We start from the raw sequence: 13968 nt of genomic DNA on the forward strand, positions 1-13968 counted from the left end.
TGGGGATCTTGAACGTTGTGCGCTGGCTGAGCAACAAGCGGATTTAGAAAAAAGTGTAGTTACTGGTACTTGCTGTACACGTACGTTATAACATGCATACGACACGTATTGAGCCGAAGGTAAATTACATGATTGTGATATATTTTGAACAGGAGCCTGAGTATCTTTTGGACATACAGGCGCGTATGAACTCTAAATCTCACACTTTTCGTGCTATTGCAGGTATTCTCGACCTTTAAGTACGTCCAAGTAAATCTTCAAGTTCAAAGAAGAAATCAACCATGACGTGTAGACGAGGAAAACAGAGGAATTAACACCAGACCACAGTCACAGAGCAGCAGACAGAGCAGAGCCAGCAGAAAATCTGCAGTGCCGTCACACTCGGATTCAGAAGGCGTATAAATCAACACAGATCATATTTTGCTGAGCTGAGAAGATAGTGACGGCTAAAGCCTCAGTTTAGAGTCGCCGACATGTCAGGTAAATTTAATGACAATGTAGAATCCTCCTACATTCTGTGCAGATGTTATTCATGTGACGGATGACAGTTTGCGTGGCGTGCCAGTGCCAGTCAGTGGCAGTGCAGTGCCAGTGGTGCCGGTGGCTATACGTCAGAGCGGGGAGGTAGTTACTGTAAACTTTTAACCACAACTTAGGCCTAGTAAAGTTTAGTCACTGTTATTTTAACTGTAGGTTAGGCCTATTCTTGGGACTGTAAAGTGTGGGACCCCTGAAGAGAAATTACCTACATATTGAATGCACACGGCTCTGTCTCGACCCAGGGCTGTCTCACGATCACCGGCCGTAGAAAAACTTGGTCACTCAGCAACGCTCAGTGCAGTGCAATTAAATTTGCACCGATTTGGATTATCTATAAGGAAATAACATTAAATTTATGTCTGATACTATAGCTCAGACCTGCATAATAATAAATACTTTGGTGTTATAAATTTGGTTTAAACACTTGTCTTGAGTCTTGACCAGGCATGAATTATCTGGTCTGTATCTTTTTTGTCATTGATTGGGGATAGCAGGGTTCGAAATTAGCGATGGTCGGCTGGCCATTGGTCACCTGAAATCACGTCGGACTAGCTAAAAATCATAAAATTCTGAAGTTACAAGTCTGTCTGGCTAGTCAAAATATTGCTTCAGTGTCAAAATTGATTCTAAGTTAGTAAGTAGTCCTCCTGGCTAGTTAAAAAAAGAAGAAGTTAAGTGCGACCCCTGCCCTGGATAGAACCTACAATGTAGTTAGCAGAGATTCTGCGGCTGCCTAGCAGGTCAGGCTTCACGGAATCCACTCCTACGAAGGAGGGGCATAATTATAGGGCGTCTGGCAGATTTTTGCAACTGGAGAAATACATGTCATTTCACCCAAAAACATACCATCCATAATGTCCATAGTTAACATTAATACATGTGATGTGCAAAATTTCTCACCATAATCATAAATAACGGTGAAGTTATGAGGTATTTTTCATCCTCACGCTGTTAAAACCTTGGCGAAAAAGTGGGTCGCAAGCGTAATGAAAATTGACTGTCAAGCGTATCCAGTGGGCAGTGCTATTCACTGCATTTATCACATTCAAAGCGTGCGTGTTTCTAAGGCTAAGCGCGCATCCTTGTCAGCTAGCACACACCTACCCAGCTAGCTGTGAGGCCCGCTTCGATCCCGATGTATATTGTGTATACATGCCAGCAATGCATGCATGGTACTGCGCTATTGCGCTATTAAACTACTGACATACTAGCAGCTGGGTAAATACAACACGAAAAGTGAGCAACCGAGGTCGTATACAGAAAAATTTCTTGGTCCGGAGGAATTTTTACTCATTTTGACATTCACGGTTCTCTTCCATGAGAAAGGATTCCGTGAAGATAGACGTACAGTGTAGTCTCTGCGGAACATATTCCTGGCCACAGACCGATTTGTAGACGTGTTTATGAGTCCTATGACCCTGTATGCAGTACAATGTACGTATAAACGTCGGTACGATCCAACAGCGCGGCAGAGTAAAAGCACACACAGTAGTGCTAGTGGTGCACGTGCATTGCTATAGCTTTTGGTCTACAGATTGCGTGGAGATGCGCACATGTATGTACTCACGTTACGTACCGGCGGTGCGCTATGCTGTGCGGAGGCTGAACATCGTATGTTATGCATGCAAAACTGACTCGACTGTTCTGGAGCTTCGCGTAAGTGCGCGCCATAACCACGGGTCATGGCGTGTAAACTACGGGTATGTGTCTAAGACTTGTAGGCCCCGCCTCGCTTAGTTCGCTGATGCTATGCTGACAAGGGTATCTTAATCATTATTTCGCGGGTTGATCCCGTTGAATAAGCGAAAAACCAATGCTATTTTTGGAGTCAGCACCATTGAATCCTCCTACACCAGCCAGGTGAGTTTTACAGTCAACGGAGCAGCTGAGTTATAGCGACGTTTAGGCTTAAATCTGAATTAAGGTAGCAATACATCATGATATCTGAACTCAGCATAGGACGAGAAGAATGATACCACTACAAGCTTTCATATAAGCTGGATACCAAATTTATAAATTTATGGGGATTTGTTCCCGGGATGAACCCGCGAAAATGCCTGAAAGGAGATTTTAAACCAAAATTGTGGGTCCGCTTTTCGACCAAACACGCGTCTTACGTTTGCCCATTGCCCAACACGCACTGAACGCATCTGATAGTCGTAAGTTTATTTGAAAATGCTAGCGCTTTTGCAACCAAATTGTGACTTCCGTGATATCATATGTATAAAAAATAATATAGATTTCTCTTATTGTAAAAATAATGTTTTTAAGTAGCTTTATGCTCTGTAAATGCATAGAGACGTAGGTCAAAGATGACTTGTGAACTCGCAACTTGTGCATGAATTTTGAAGGGGATGACAAAGCGCATCGCGCTCAACGCCCTAATAAAAGTAGGCCTAAATTTCACCAAAAAATGCTCTGTCCATAGGTGCTAGGCGGGTAACGCTACATAAAGTGCATTGCACAATATGAATCCCATACATTGTACATAGTCACTCTGGTTCACACAGTTATCAGTCTGGCCAGTCAGAAAGCAGCCCCGTATTGAAAGTAAAAAATTTTGATACCAACTGACACAGTATTCTATATGGTACTTCAGAGTCCAAATTTATAAAATGATTAATGCACAGATTTTAGATTCGTGACATTAGTAGAATACATAGTAGAGATGTAATGCAGCTCAGGTACAGTGTATTCACAATGGCGTGCAACATGCACTTTGGGCTTTGTGCATGTTTAACCAATGTTAATGATTGTACCCTGTTCAAAATGTGTTGCACCTCTACTGTTGCACTCTCACATTACTGTATGTGTTCATCCATCTTTCTGTGAAACGAGACAATAGTATACATCCTGCAGACAGGAAATGCATCAAGAAATGAATTGGTGTTCCTATACAGGGTGTACAAAGCACTGTATACGCTGTTATTTTTGCGTACAGATACAATGTACATGTATTTTCATGAATGAGGAGGTCACGGACATTTTCGCGCGATGTTTTCACAAATTGACACAGAGGCCTCTATTAAAGGGTACTACTACCTTAGCATAATGGTGACATTTTCACATGTTGTTAAATTCGCGAAAATTAAACCCTCGTGAACAGTAGGCCTATAGTCTCACAAGACAGATGCAAACGTCAACAATAACAACAGCAACAACAACAACAACAATTTACCGTTGTTGGAGACATAACAAGTGATTTGTTAACAATGAAGTTTGTACAGTGTAATGATAGTTTGAATATAATGTTTAAGTCTGACAAACAACAACAGCTTTCCAAGATAGTGTATAAATCTGTACATTGTACATGTGCACAAACAATCAAGAAAGTTAGAAATGCCGAATTATTGAGCATGTACAATGTAGTGTCTACCCAGTGACAGACAGTATGATTGTACAGGTGTCACACTGTGCTGTGAGTCTTGATGCAGAGTCTATGAGAGGTATGTGATTACTGTAAAAGTGAAAATTTTCGCGGTTTTGAAATGTTTGCGCATTTCACGCAACCAGAAAGTAGCGCGAAAATTCAAGCACGCGAATATTTTTGCTTTCGACATATGTTCCGGTAAGTACAATGTCTTGATTCTGCGGAATCAAAAACACATGAAACTCTTCTTGCCTGGCCAAGCACGTGAAATTAGGTACGTAAAAATATCCACTTTTACAGTAGTAACAAGTATGTGGCGTCTGTGTTCTGAATAAATTATCATGCTTTTTGGTTAAATGGGTGAAAAATGCTACTACATTAAAGCAGAGAGTACTGTAAAGGATCGATGGCGGATCGTACTATACGTTCTGACTGACAAGAAATGTAGAACCTGTTCAATATTAGAACAGTTGTCATCGTGACAGATATCAGTGAAACTCTAGTACTTAGAAAAGGCTGTATATCTTGAGTGAATCTCTCTATAGTCACTTGTGAGACAGTAAGACAGATTATATCAGCTGGGGCAGTGTGTAATCACTGATGATAAATGAGGTGATTACACTGATAGCTGTAGCCTCAAGAGGTATTCTTGATCACCCTTGGTTTTCATTCAATGAGAAAAAGTGTGTCTACTGAAGAGAACTTGCAAGTGTGCTACACTTACTGTAACCTGTTGAGGACGAGTCCCAAGTATACTCAGGCAGGTGTCTATGGGGAATGCCTGTTGTAGCAAAACCACTCTGTCTTCAGTGGGTTAAAGAGAGCCAGTCTGTTGATCTTAGCTGCATTAGCACACAAGAGTTATTGGTTTTTCCAAAGATGCAAAAATTTTATTTGCCACCATTCACAAATGCTGTTTATAACAAACTAGTGTGAGAGTTTAAAAAAAGAATACCAACAAAATTAACAATGACCACAACATGAATCTGGGCATTCATATGTACAATGTATGAGTAGATGTGTGTACTGTGGCAAGTTGCATTAATTAAAATCTCTGTGTGCCATTCACACAGACCATGGTAGGGCTAAATATCACAAGATAGAAAAAATAGATAAGCAGGAGTGATTTAAAGTGCATCATGATTCAATTAGCAAGACTGAACAATTGTTTTCTGTCCCAACACACAAATAAACAGGTTTTTTTTTTCATCACTTGGCCAAATTGATTTACACAAAACCCATTAATTTGGGGTGTGTAAATGTAGTTTCTAATAAAATCTCAGTAATGATTCTTGAGTGAAATTACATTGTTTACTTGTCTCCATTCTTTTAATAGCCCACTGTGCTGTACATTTGAAAATCAAGACAAGTAAAAGCCTCAAATCCAGGGAGATGGCTTCCGCCTCCCTGTATAAACCAGGGAGGTCTCTACAATGTATTGTACCTCCTTGCTACAATGACATTGCCTGTCTGAATATAATGTGCACTAAAATGAATTATTGTACAAATCCTACAGCAGTATAACATGTGTAGACTTGAGACTTGAAGGTTTGCCGAAAGAGTTTGCAATGACGACTTGCAGTATTCTCCTCTGAATTGGGCTGCTCGCAAGAGCCGGTTGTGTTTTGGCTTTTTAAAGCATTACGGGGAAGCGCATACAGGTACATACAGTATTTTCAAGTTTATGACCTTATTGCTATGATACCCCAACTTGCCAGGCTCATAACGATGCCAGCAAACGGGTTCGTTCCAGACAGGTGAAATTCCCAAGGCTCTATGTGCCAATACACCTGTCACAGGACTCCAGGTGACCCCTTTGGCCTTGGGCAAATCTTTGTACAGTCAGGAGAGGCAGCTGGCTCACAAGGTGGCCGGATTCTCTTGTTAGTTCATGTGGGAAGTGAGATGGGCTACTGTACATGGTTCAAGTTTAATGGGTAGCAATGTACACTAGGGGTTGTTGCAAAACAGTTAACATACAGTGTACACTGTATCACAAAGTAGATTTGAAAGCAGCACTACATGAACACTAGCGTAAAACCTTTTATTTCTGTGAGTCTAGTTTTCGCTTGCTGTAATAGTGGAAATATTCACAGTGTTGAAATTTTTGCGCATTTTTCGCAGCCATAAGCTAGCACAAAAATAGAAGCATGCAAATATTTTGCGTGCCATATGTTCCAGTACTTGATGTCTTGATTCCCCAGAATTAAAAACATGTGAAACTCTTCTTACATGGCCAAGCGTGAAAAATTAGTTGTGTGAAAATATCAACTTTTACAGTATTTCAGAAATCATCGTTTGCCTACATGTATGAATTGAATAGCACACTAGAATATCGCGAATGACAGGCATTAGTGCACTCATGAGAACCATGAAAGAAAAATTGTGAGAACAACATCTTGCAAAAATGTCTGTGACTTTCTCATTTGCAAAAATAACAGCCTTTTAATACATTTTGCCAATTTCCCAGAATCCTGAGCAAGGAATTTCTGAGGAGCATTGTAGTCAGTTGCAGACACCATTCCTGGGTGTGTCCATCTTTACCTGATGTTTGCCAAAGGGACATTGTTTGTGAGAACTTGTGATACCCAAGCTGAAACGACTGTTGACATAGCATTTCTATTTGTCTAATGTATCCTTGAAGCTTTTGTAACATATAAGAAAGAAAAACTTGAAAAACCGAATCTTGCTTCATTCAAGACTCTCTGCTCATTGCTCTCTTTACAGTCTTTTTAAACTGCATTTTAATGCAAGATGCATTCACACTGACAGCTACTTGGACCTTGTACCAGTCAGACCAGTTGAGTCTGTGTGCTCCATGAGGCCAATTTGAATAGATTGCTATGTAGCCTTTTAACACAGACATTAAGGGATATAACATTACTGTAAAAGTGGTTTCTTTCGCGGTGGTTTTATTTTCGCGCTTTTCGCGCTTTGCGGTTGAACCGCGAATTTAACATCACGCGAAAATGTTTTGAACTCGTCGCTTGTTACAATGCTATCATTATTGACAGCGAATTTAAACACACGCGAAAAAGTCGGCAGCGATGGAAACCGTGAAAGTTTCTGTACGCGAAAGAAACCACTTTTACAGTAATTCGGGAGGGGCCAGGAGACAAGGCATGTTACTGCACTTCAGTGATGTTCCCGCAGGTAAGCCCAATGCCCACTGTGCGACCTGAGCCTGCGAGCTGGTGGCGAGCTGGTGCAAGCTTTATAGGGCGCCAAGTGTCGCATGGCCTATTTCGTTACGAAGTCAGTCAAATCATTTAGTAACAAACTGTCGCCATTTTGTAACGCAATGACAACATTTCGTTGACGAAATGATCATTTCGTCAACAAAATGAACATTTCGTTAATGAAATGGTTATTTCGTTGACAAAATGACTGATTTCATAACGAAATAGTCTATGCAACACTTGGCGCCCCGTACAGCTCGCACCAGCTGGCAGGCTCAGGTCGCACAGTGGGCATTGGGCTTTTAAAAGGTTCCTGCTGAAAGTGCTTCACAGTTCTTGAGTGAGCACTGTATTACTTATTAATTTGTAGTTAGGCCTACACTGGCTGATGAAAATCTGGAGTAATTCTCAGTATTGGCGGAGAGGGTGCAGAGATTGGTCAGTATGATTGGTTGATCCAGTGTCCTTTTTTTTTTTTGACCAGTTTATTCTGTTGCTCTTTTATTGAGAAGTGTAGTGTTAAGCTGTGGCGTACACAGTTTGCATGTGAGTCAGTCATGACATTTTCATCCACAGAACCTCCATCTTGTATTGTATTTCTGATCTTAGATTCATCATTATTGCCTCTAATTAGCTGAGGAATTGTCACCAACACAGAGGACTACTTCCAGTACTTAGTTTGACCTACTGGGCCTCAAACCCAAGACATCTTGCTCATAATGCAGACCCAGTACTATGAAAACAGGTTGACCCATCCTTACTGCCTCATAGAGAATACGATCAGCAATCAAACTCAATCTTTGGAGCCAGATTCTCTGAAAAATTGTGTTCTCTTTACCAGTGTGATACAGAACTGAGATGTTTTGGAACCTGTTTGTGACTGATTTCATACCGGTGGAACGTAGTCGACATGAATTAGGAAGCAACAACAGTGTTTCTTCACTGCACATCTTGATGTTCAGAGAGTTCACTGTACAAAAAGAGGGTCACATTTTGATGGACAAACGAGGGTCATCTATTGATGGTCAGTGAAAGAATGCATGCCTGCTGGTCAAGACTGTCCTTCAACATAATTGACTGTCCTCGCTTTTAAGACATCAAGAATCTAGTTCTCAGAAAAAGACTGAATTGCTGCGAAGTATCCTGGATTTAGTTTAAATGCTATCGAAGTATTCTGGATTTATCAATAGTCGTTTTATGCTATCAGCTATTGTAACATGTCGTAGTGGATTATCTAAAACCTCTTGACGTTCAGTTGGAGACATTCCTACGTTTTTGAATTGAATTTCTTCGAATTGAAATACTGAGTTTATTAAATGAAAATAGCAGCCCAGAAGCTAAAATTTAGTGTTTTAGTACACTAAAAACATGAAAATTACAGTACTTAACAGTTAGTGAGCTGTTTACAGTATTTTAGCATATATTCACAAACTCATGTATACATCCATCTTTAGAAACCAACAACAATAACAACAACAACAACAATAACAACAACATCAGTATTAACACTTTTTCTACAACACTGGATTGTTACTTTAACAAACACCTTATACAATGTAAGCACAAAGAATTTTGTTTTTTACATGGGGGGGGGGGGGACATTGTTCCCTAAAGAATACAAAGCTTTCTACCAACCATTTAGTAAAAAAATATCCAAAATCTCAGAGGGATTCAGTAAAATTGTTGAAAACCATAAAACAGTTGGAATGATGTATTTCATAGAGTTTTAGATTATGGACTTCTTCATCCCCCCGCCATGGAGACTTTTTGTCACTTTCCCCCGGAGTTGCAATTGTAGATCTCAATGTGTCATTCATGAATCTGTCATGTGCCTACAACCCAGATCTCCCTGCGTTATCTGTGAATCCGTCATATGCCTACAACCCATGTATGTCTTTGGACAATCTTTTTACCTACCATGGCTCTCTTGACCCAGATAATGAACGGGTGCCTGGCAACGCTAGGGCTAGTGATGATGGCTCTGCCCTGCGGTAGAATGGTGGCAACACTGAAAAGGGTACCCTTGATAACCAAGACCATATTGGTACCTCTGCCAAGAAAAGAGGTTATGTTTTCTTCGGTGTTTGTTTGTTTGTTTGTCTGTTTGCAAAATAACTCCAAAACTTGTGAATGGATTTAGATGAAACTTACAGGAAAGGTTTAGAATAACAGAGAGAACAGATGATTAAATTTTTGAGTTGATACCAGAATTTTTATGGATTGTATGAAAGATTTTTAAAGATTTTGGCAGGTACTGTAGGGTTGATGAAATTGGGAGCTCGTTCAAGCTGCACGTTTTTGAGGTTTGCATACGCGCACTAAAGTGCATGTTTTGCTCGGGCAAGGCACCATGTGACTGGAAGCTGATAACGTAACAAAGGGCTTCTCTATTGGGAAATTGGGATTTTCAGCACGCATAGAGTGGAAATCACAGATCTTTATGGAAGAACAAGATCAGCGATGGAAATGAGCTGCTTGGTGGAGGTTTGCACTCTCAGAGTGCTTTTCTGGTTTATTATTACCATGCAATACTCCACCATCGTCCACGGAATAACAAATCATTAATTTTAATGTGCAGATATTATGAACATCTGTTATTCAATCTTGGAAGCAAGTACAGCCAGCTGTATTCCATTATTGATGACACTTAACCTTGAGAGACATTGGCCTACCAGTGTGTACAATGTAGATACAGAGAAAGATGAGTATCGATAGACAAAAAAAGAAAGAAAAAAAAGAAAGAACATATGACTATCTATGGGTGCATTTAATACTCAACTTTTCGGGGCCATAATCAGTGTTTTGAAATGTGATAAGTGCAAAACATGGTTGCATCCCCACTCAGCTCTATGTAAACAGCGTTCCGAAATGCTTATTCCCAACTCACAAATTTTAATATGCAAAACGTATGATCACATTTCTTTCTAATCAGGCTTATTTGGGTAACATTAATGCAAAATACATTCATGTATAGAGACGTTTATATTGATGCTACAACTGTATCTCAGTTCCTTTCTGGTTCACAGGAAAATGTGCACTCCTCCCAAAGGTAAACAGGACCTTTAATGCTTCAAAACAGTTAGAAACTGAAATGTGAGTTTAAAGGGATAAAAACAGCCAGTGTAATGAAAAAAATTTACTCACTATTATCAATGTTATTGTTGGAAAATATATGAAATGTGAACAATAGTTGTGATAAAATTGTGTCTGGACTAAACCGTGTACAGTTATAGTTAGTAAGAAAAATAGTAATATCTCTGTATATTTTAGGCTTTATTGCAAAATTTTATGTGGTAGGATGTTTTGTGATACAACTGACCTACACATTTGCATCAATTGTGATCACTCAAACATTTTTTAGATCACTGCTCCCAAAGATAAACAGTACCTTTAATAGCATATGATGGTGTATTAAAACAGATACCTGTTTTATGTTTCTATTCCCCTACAGACATAATGCAAAACATGAATCAAGACCTACCGCCTCTCTCCACCATGTCTGGACTCATAGGCAGGAAGAGAAAACTGTCCAGTTTTATGGACTCTGGAGGGTAAGTGCTCCCTTTTCTTTCTTTCTTTTTCACTTTATTCCACTTCTTTTTGCTGTACTTAAAGGGATCGTACCGTTTTGGTTGAGATCTAATTTCAGGTTTCTAAAATTTTTTGGTGAGATAATGAGAAACCTCTTAATAAATATGAAAGAGCATGTAATTCTATGAGGAATTCAATGTTTATTTGATGAAAATGGGTTTTGAAATGGCTGAGATATCCAAAAAAGAGCAATTCTAATAAAGTGTGGGACCCACACTTTACTACGATCGCTTTGTTTTACTTTGTTTTTGGATGTTTCATTCATTCCACACCCGATTTTCATCAAATAAACTTTGAATTCCTCTTGAAATGGTATGCTCTGTACTATATATAAGTGTTTTCTTGGTGTCTCGCAAAAAGTTAAAAGCCCAATTCTCATCTCCACCAATACTGTACCATCCCTTTAATGTTTTCTCCTGCCTCCTCCATCTCCTCCTGGGCCCCATTTCATAAAAAGTTGATATGATAGCAACTCTTGCTGGAATGGCAATTGTCATAGTAACGACAAGAATCCAGCTTCCTGATTAGCTGTTGCCATTGGAAGTTGCCATTCCAGCAAGAGTTGCCATCCTATGGTACATCTTTTATGTAATGTTGCCCTTGTGTTTGATCTTCTTTTTTTTCACTTGTTCTTGCTGCTCTTTGTTGCCACTGTCTCACCTCATCTTTGCTTCATAATTGCTGTTCTTGTTATTCCTTTTATGATTATGATTATGGTGCTTTTTGATAGGATTTGGAGTATGATGATTTTTATCCTTTTGCATCATTTGGGCTATCTAGGCATTGTCTTTTATACGTAAATAAAATCCATCCATCCATCCATCCATCCATCCATCCATCCATCCATCCATCCATCATCTAATCAATCAATCAATCTGTCAATCAATCAATCAATCCATCCTTCCATCCATCCATCCATCCATCCACCCACCCATCCATCTATCAATCTCTTCATCTCAAGTCCCACTGTAGCTCTTTCTCTTTTAAATCTCATTCTTTCTTTCTTTCAAGTTGTTCTTGCTTTTGCAACATAAAGTATCATTATTTCACCAAACCAGCAAGTTTATCTGACTTTTTTTTTGCTTTATATTTTGTCTTTGCACATGGGTTGATACTGTGATAGAACAGTTCAATTCTTTCCAAATTTGTGTTTTAGCTAAATAATTTTTCGTATACAGTATCAGACAACTGTCCATTAGATTTTCCATCAGATTAGGTACAAAGATGATATGACAGCACAATGACCCCAATAGATACTATATAAGGGCTGATTAAACAAAGTTCAAGATAAAAGGGTCAAATTTCAGCTCTAAAAATTGCCTGTGCGGCTAATATCTCAGAATTGCCCGATGCTATCTCATCATATTTCTCACAGTGAAAAAGAAGACATTGTATTGGGCTACAACTGTGTAAGCATTGATTTGAATAGAGAAGAGGTATAGGCTCACCTCATAAATTATGATACATCTACACTCTATTTAAATGATGTGCAGTAAAGGCAAATATGCCTCGTCAGAGGTGACAGCATTAATTAGTCACTTTGGATTGACTAAAAAGCACTGACCAACAATATGATATATATGTGTAAATGTGTGTGTGTTTAGATATTGGGGGGGGGGGGAGGGTTGGCAGGCATCCTGTTGTTTAAATCCATTCCCATGTGCTTATTTACAGTCCTGTATATACCAAATTTCAATCAATTCCGCATCTTTTAAGGAATTTCACACCCCCCCCCCCAAAAAAAAAAGCAAAACCCCCCCCCAAAAAAAAACACAACACCTGAAAACAAAACAACCAATATGATGTATCAATATCAGAATATGAGAGGAAAACAAAATTTGTTAACTTTCAGATATACAATGTGGTATATTAAAGGACAAGTCCACCTTCATAAACATAAGGATTGAGAGAATGCAGCAATATTAGTTGAACACATCAGTGAAAGCTTGAGGAAAATTGGACTATCCGTTCAAAAGTTACGAATATTTCAAGTACCTGCGCAGTCACTGCTGGAAGAGAAGACTACTACAGTGTATGATGTCACATGCGTACAACTATATAAGGAAAATAAAAAGAGAATTTCACAAAACTTTACTTTTTGAATAAAGTGCACATTTCTTCTACTTGCTACTAACGTATGTTATGGGTAATATTATTCCCCCTGCCTTCTGAAAAAGAGAAGTCGAGTGTTCTTTTGATATGCGAGAAAAATGGAAATATGTTGAATTTTCTTTATTCTTTCTTTATATCGTTGTACTCATGTGACATCACAAGCTATAGTAGTCTTTTCATCCAGCCGTGACTGAGCAGAAACTTCAAAAATTCATAACTTTTTAACGAATTGTCCGATTTTGCTCAAACTCTCTCTGATGTGTTCTACTAATATTGCTGCATTCACTCAACCCACATGTTCATGAAGGTGAACTTGTCCTTTAAAGTACATTGTGTTTCCTCGTGGGCAATTCAGAAAATTGAGACGAATAAAAACGAAGTCACGTGACATCATATCATCTGATATTGGAAAGCGCAGCAGATGTGGCGGACTAGCAAAAACCCTTGCCCTATCAAGGCTAACCCCTTATTACTTCTCTTGTGAAAATCATTACAAACACAAACAAAACCGAACAAAACACCCCCCTCCCTCCTCCCCCTTCCTCCTCCCCCCCCCCCCCCCCCCCCCCCCGAAAACAAAATGCAACTCCCAATACATTGAATGTATCATGTGAAGGCTCTTCATGTGTTGGTTCTTTTGTATGTACTCACTGAGCCTGTAAAATTACATTTCGCATTCAAAGGAAGTAGTCACAAGTAAGATGAATGTTCACTAATGCTAGACCCCAGTTTCTACCGTAGATTTCAAATGAGTGGCAAAATTGTGTATGAATGCCTTTCTGATGCGTTTTAAAGACACATCAAGGACTGCACTTTAATATACTGGAGATTTAAGCAGACACACTACAGTACTGTGGTATGTTGCCACTGTGGGGTTCCTGTTTCCTTTATCTCTATAATACAGTGACCTACATTTGTGTAATAATGTGTGCATTTCAACAGGTTGTTTTTGTTGTGTAATCATATGTTTGATACACATAAATACAAATTTATTTATCTTAAAAAAGAAACGAAGCAGACAGTACTGAGACTCCTATTGCAGCACAGCAGAGAATAAAATCCAGCAGCTGCACTATAAAAATGAACATTATTATTAGTATCATTTGTTATCATTATTACTCTGTATTAGTGTTATTATTATTATTATTATTATTATTATTATTATTATTATTATTA

At 39.0% G+C, this 13968-nt stretch overlaps 1 protein-coding gene across 1 annotated transcript in view; it reads left to right on the forward strand.

Moving 5' to 3' along the window:
• The window catches only part of LOC139733532 (protein cycle-like), a 54879-nt gene continuing 40911 nt past the window's right edge, over positions 1–13968 (forward strand). Inside the window, exons 1-2 of the mRNA XM_071644342.1 lie at positions 1–480; positions 10541–10640. Coding sequence (XP_071500443.1) covers positions 474–480; positions 10541–10640 — 107 coding nt within the window. The 5' untranslated portion in view covers positions 1–473. The remainder of the gene's footprint in view (positions 481–10540; positions 10641–13968) is intronic.

The sequence above is a fragment of the Diadema antillarum genome, unplaced genomic scaffold (genome assembly GCF_040938485.1).
Source record: "Diadema antillarum isolate AM-2024a unplaced genomic scaffold, OU_Dant_1.0 seq00000481_RagTag, whole genome shotgun sequence".
Classification (NCBI taxonomy): Eukaryota; Metazoa; Echinodermata; class Echinoidea; order Diadematoida; family Diadematidae; genus Diadema; species Diadema antillarum.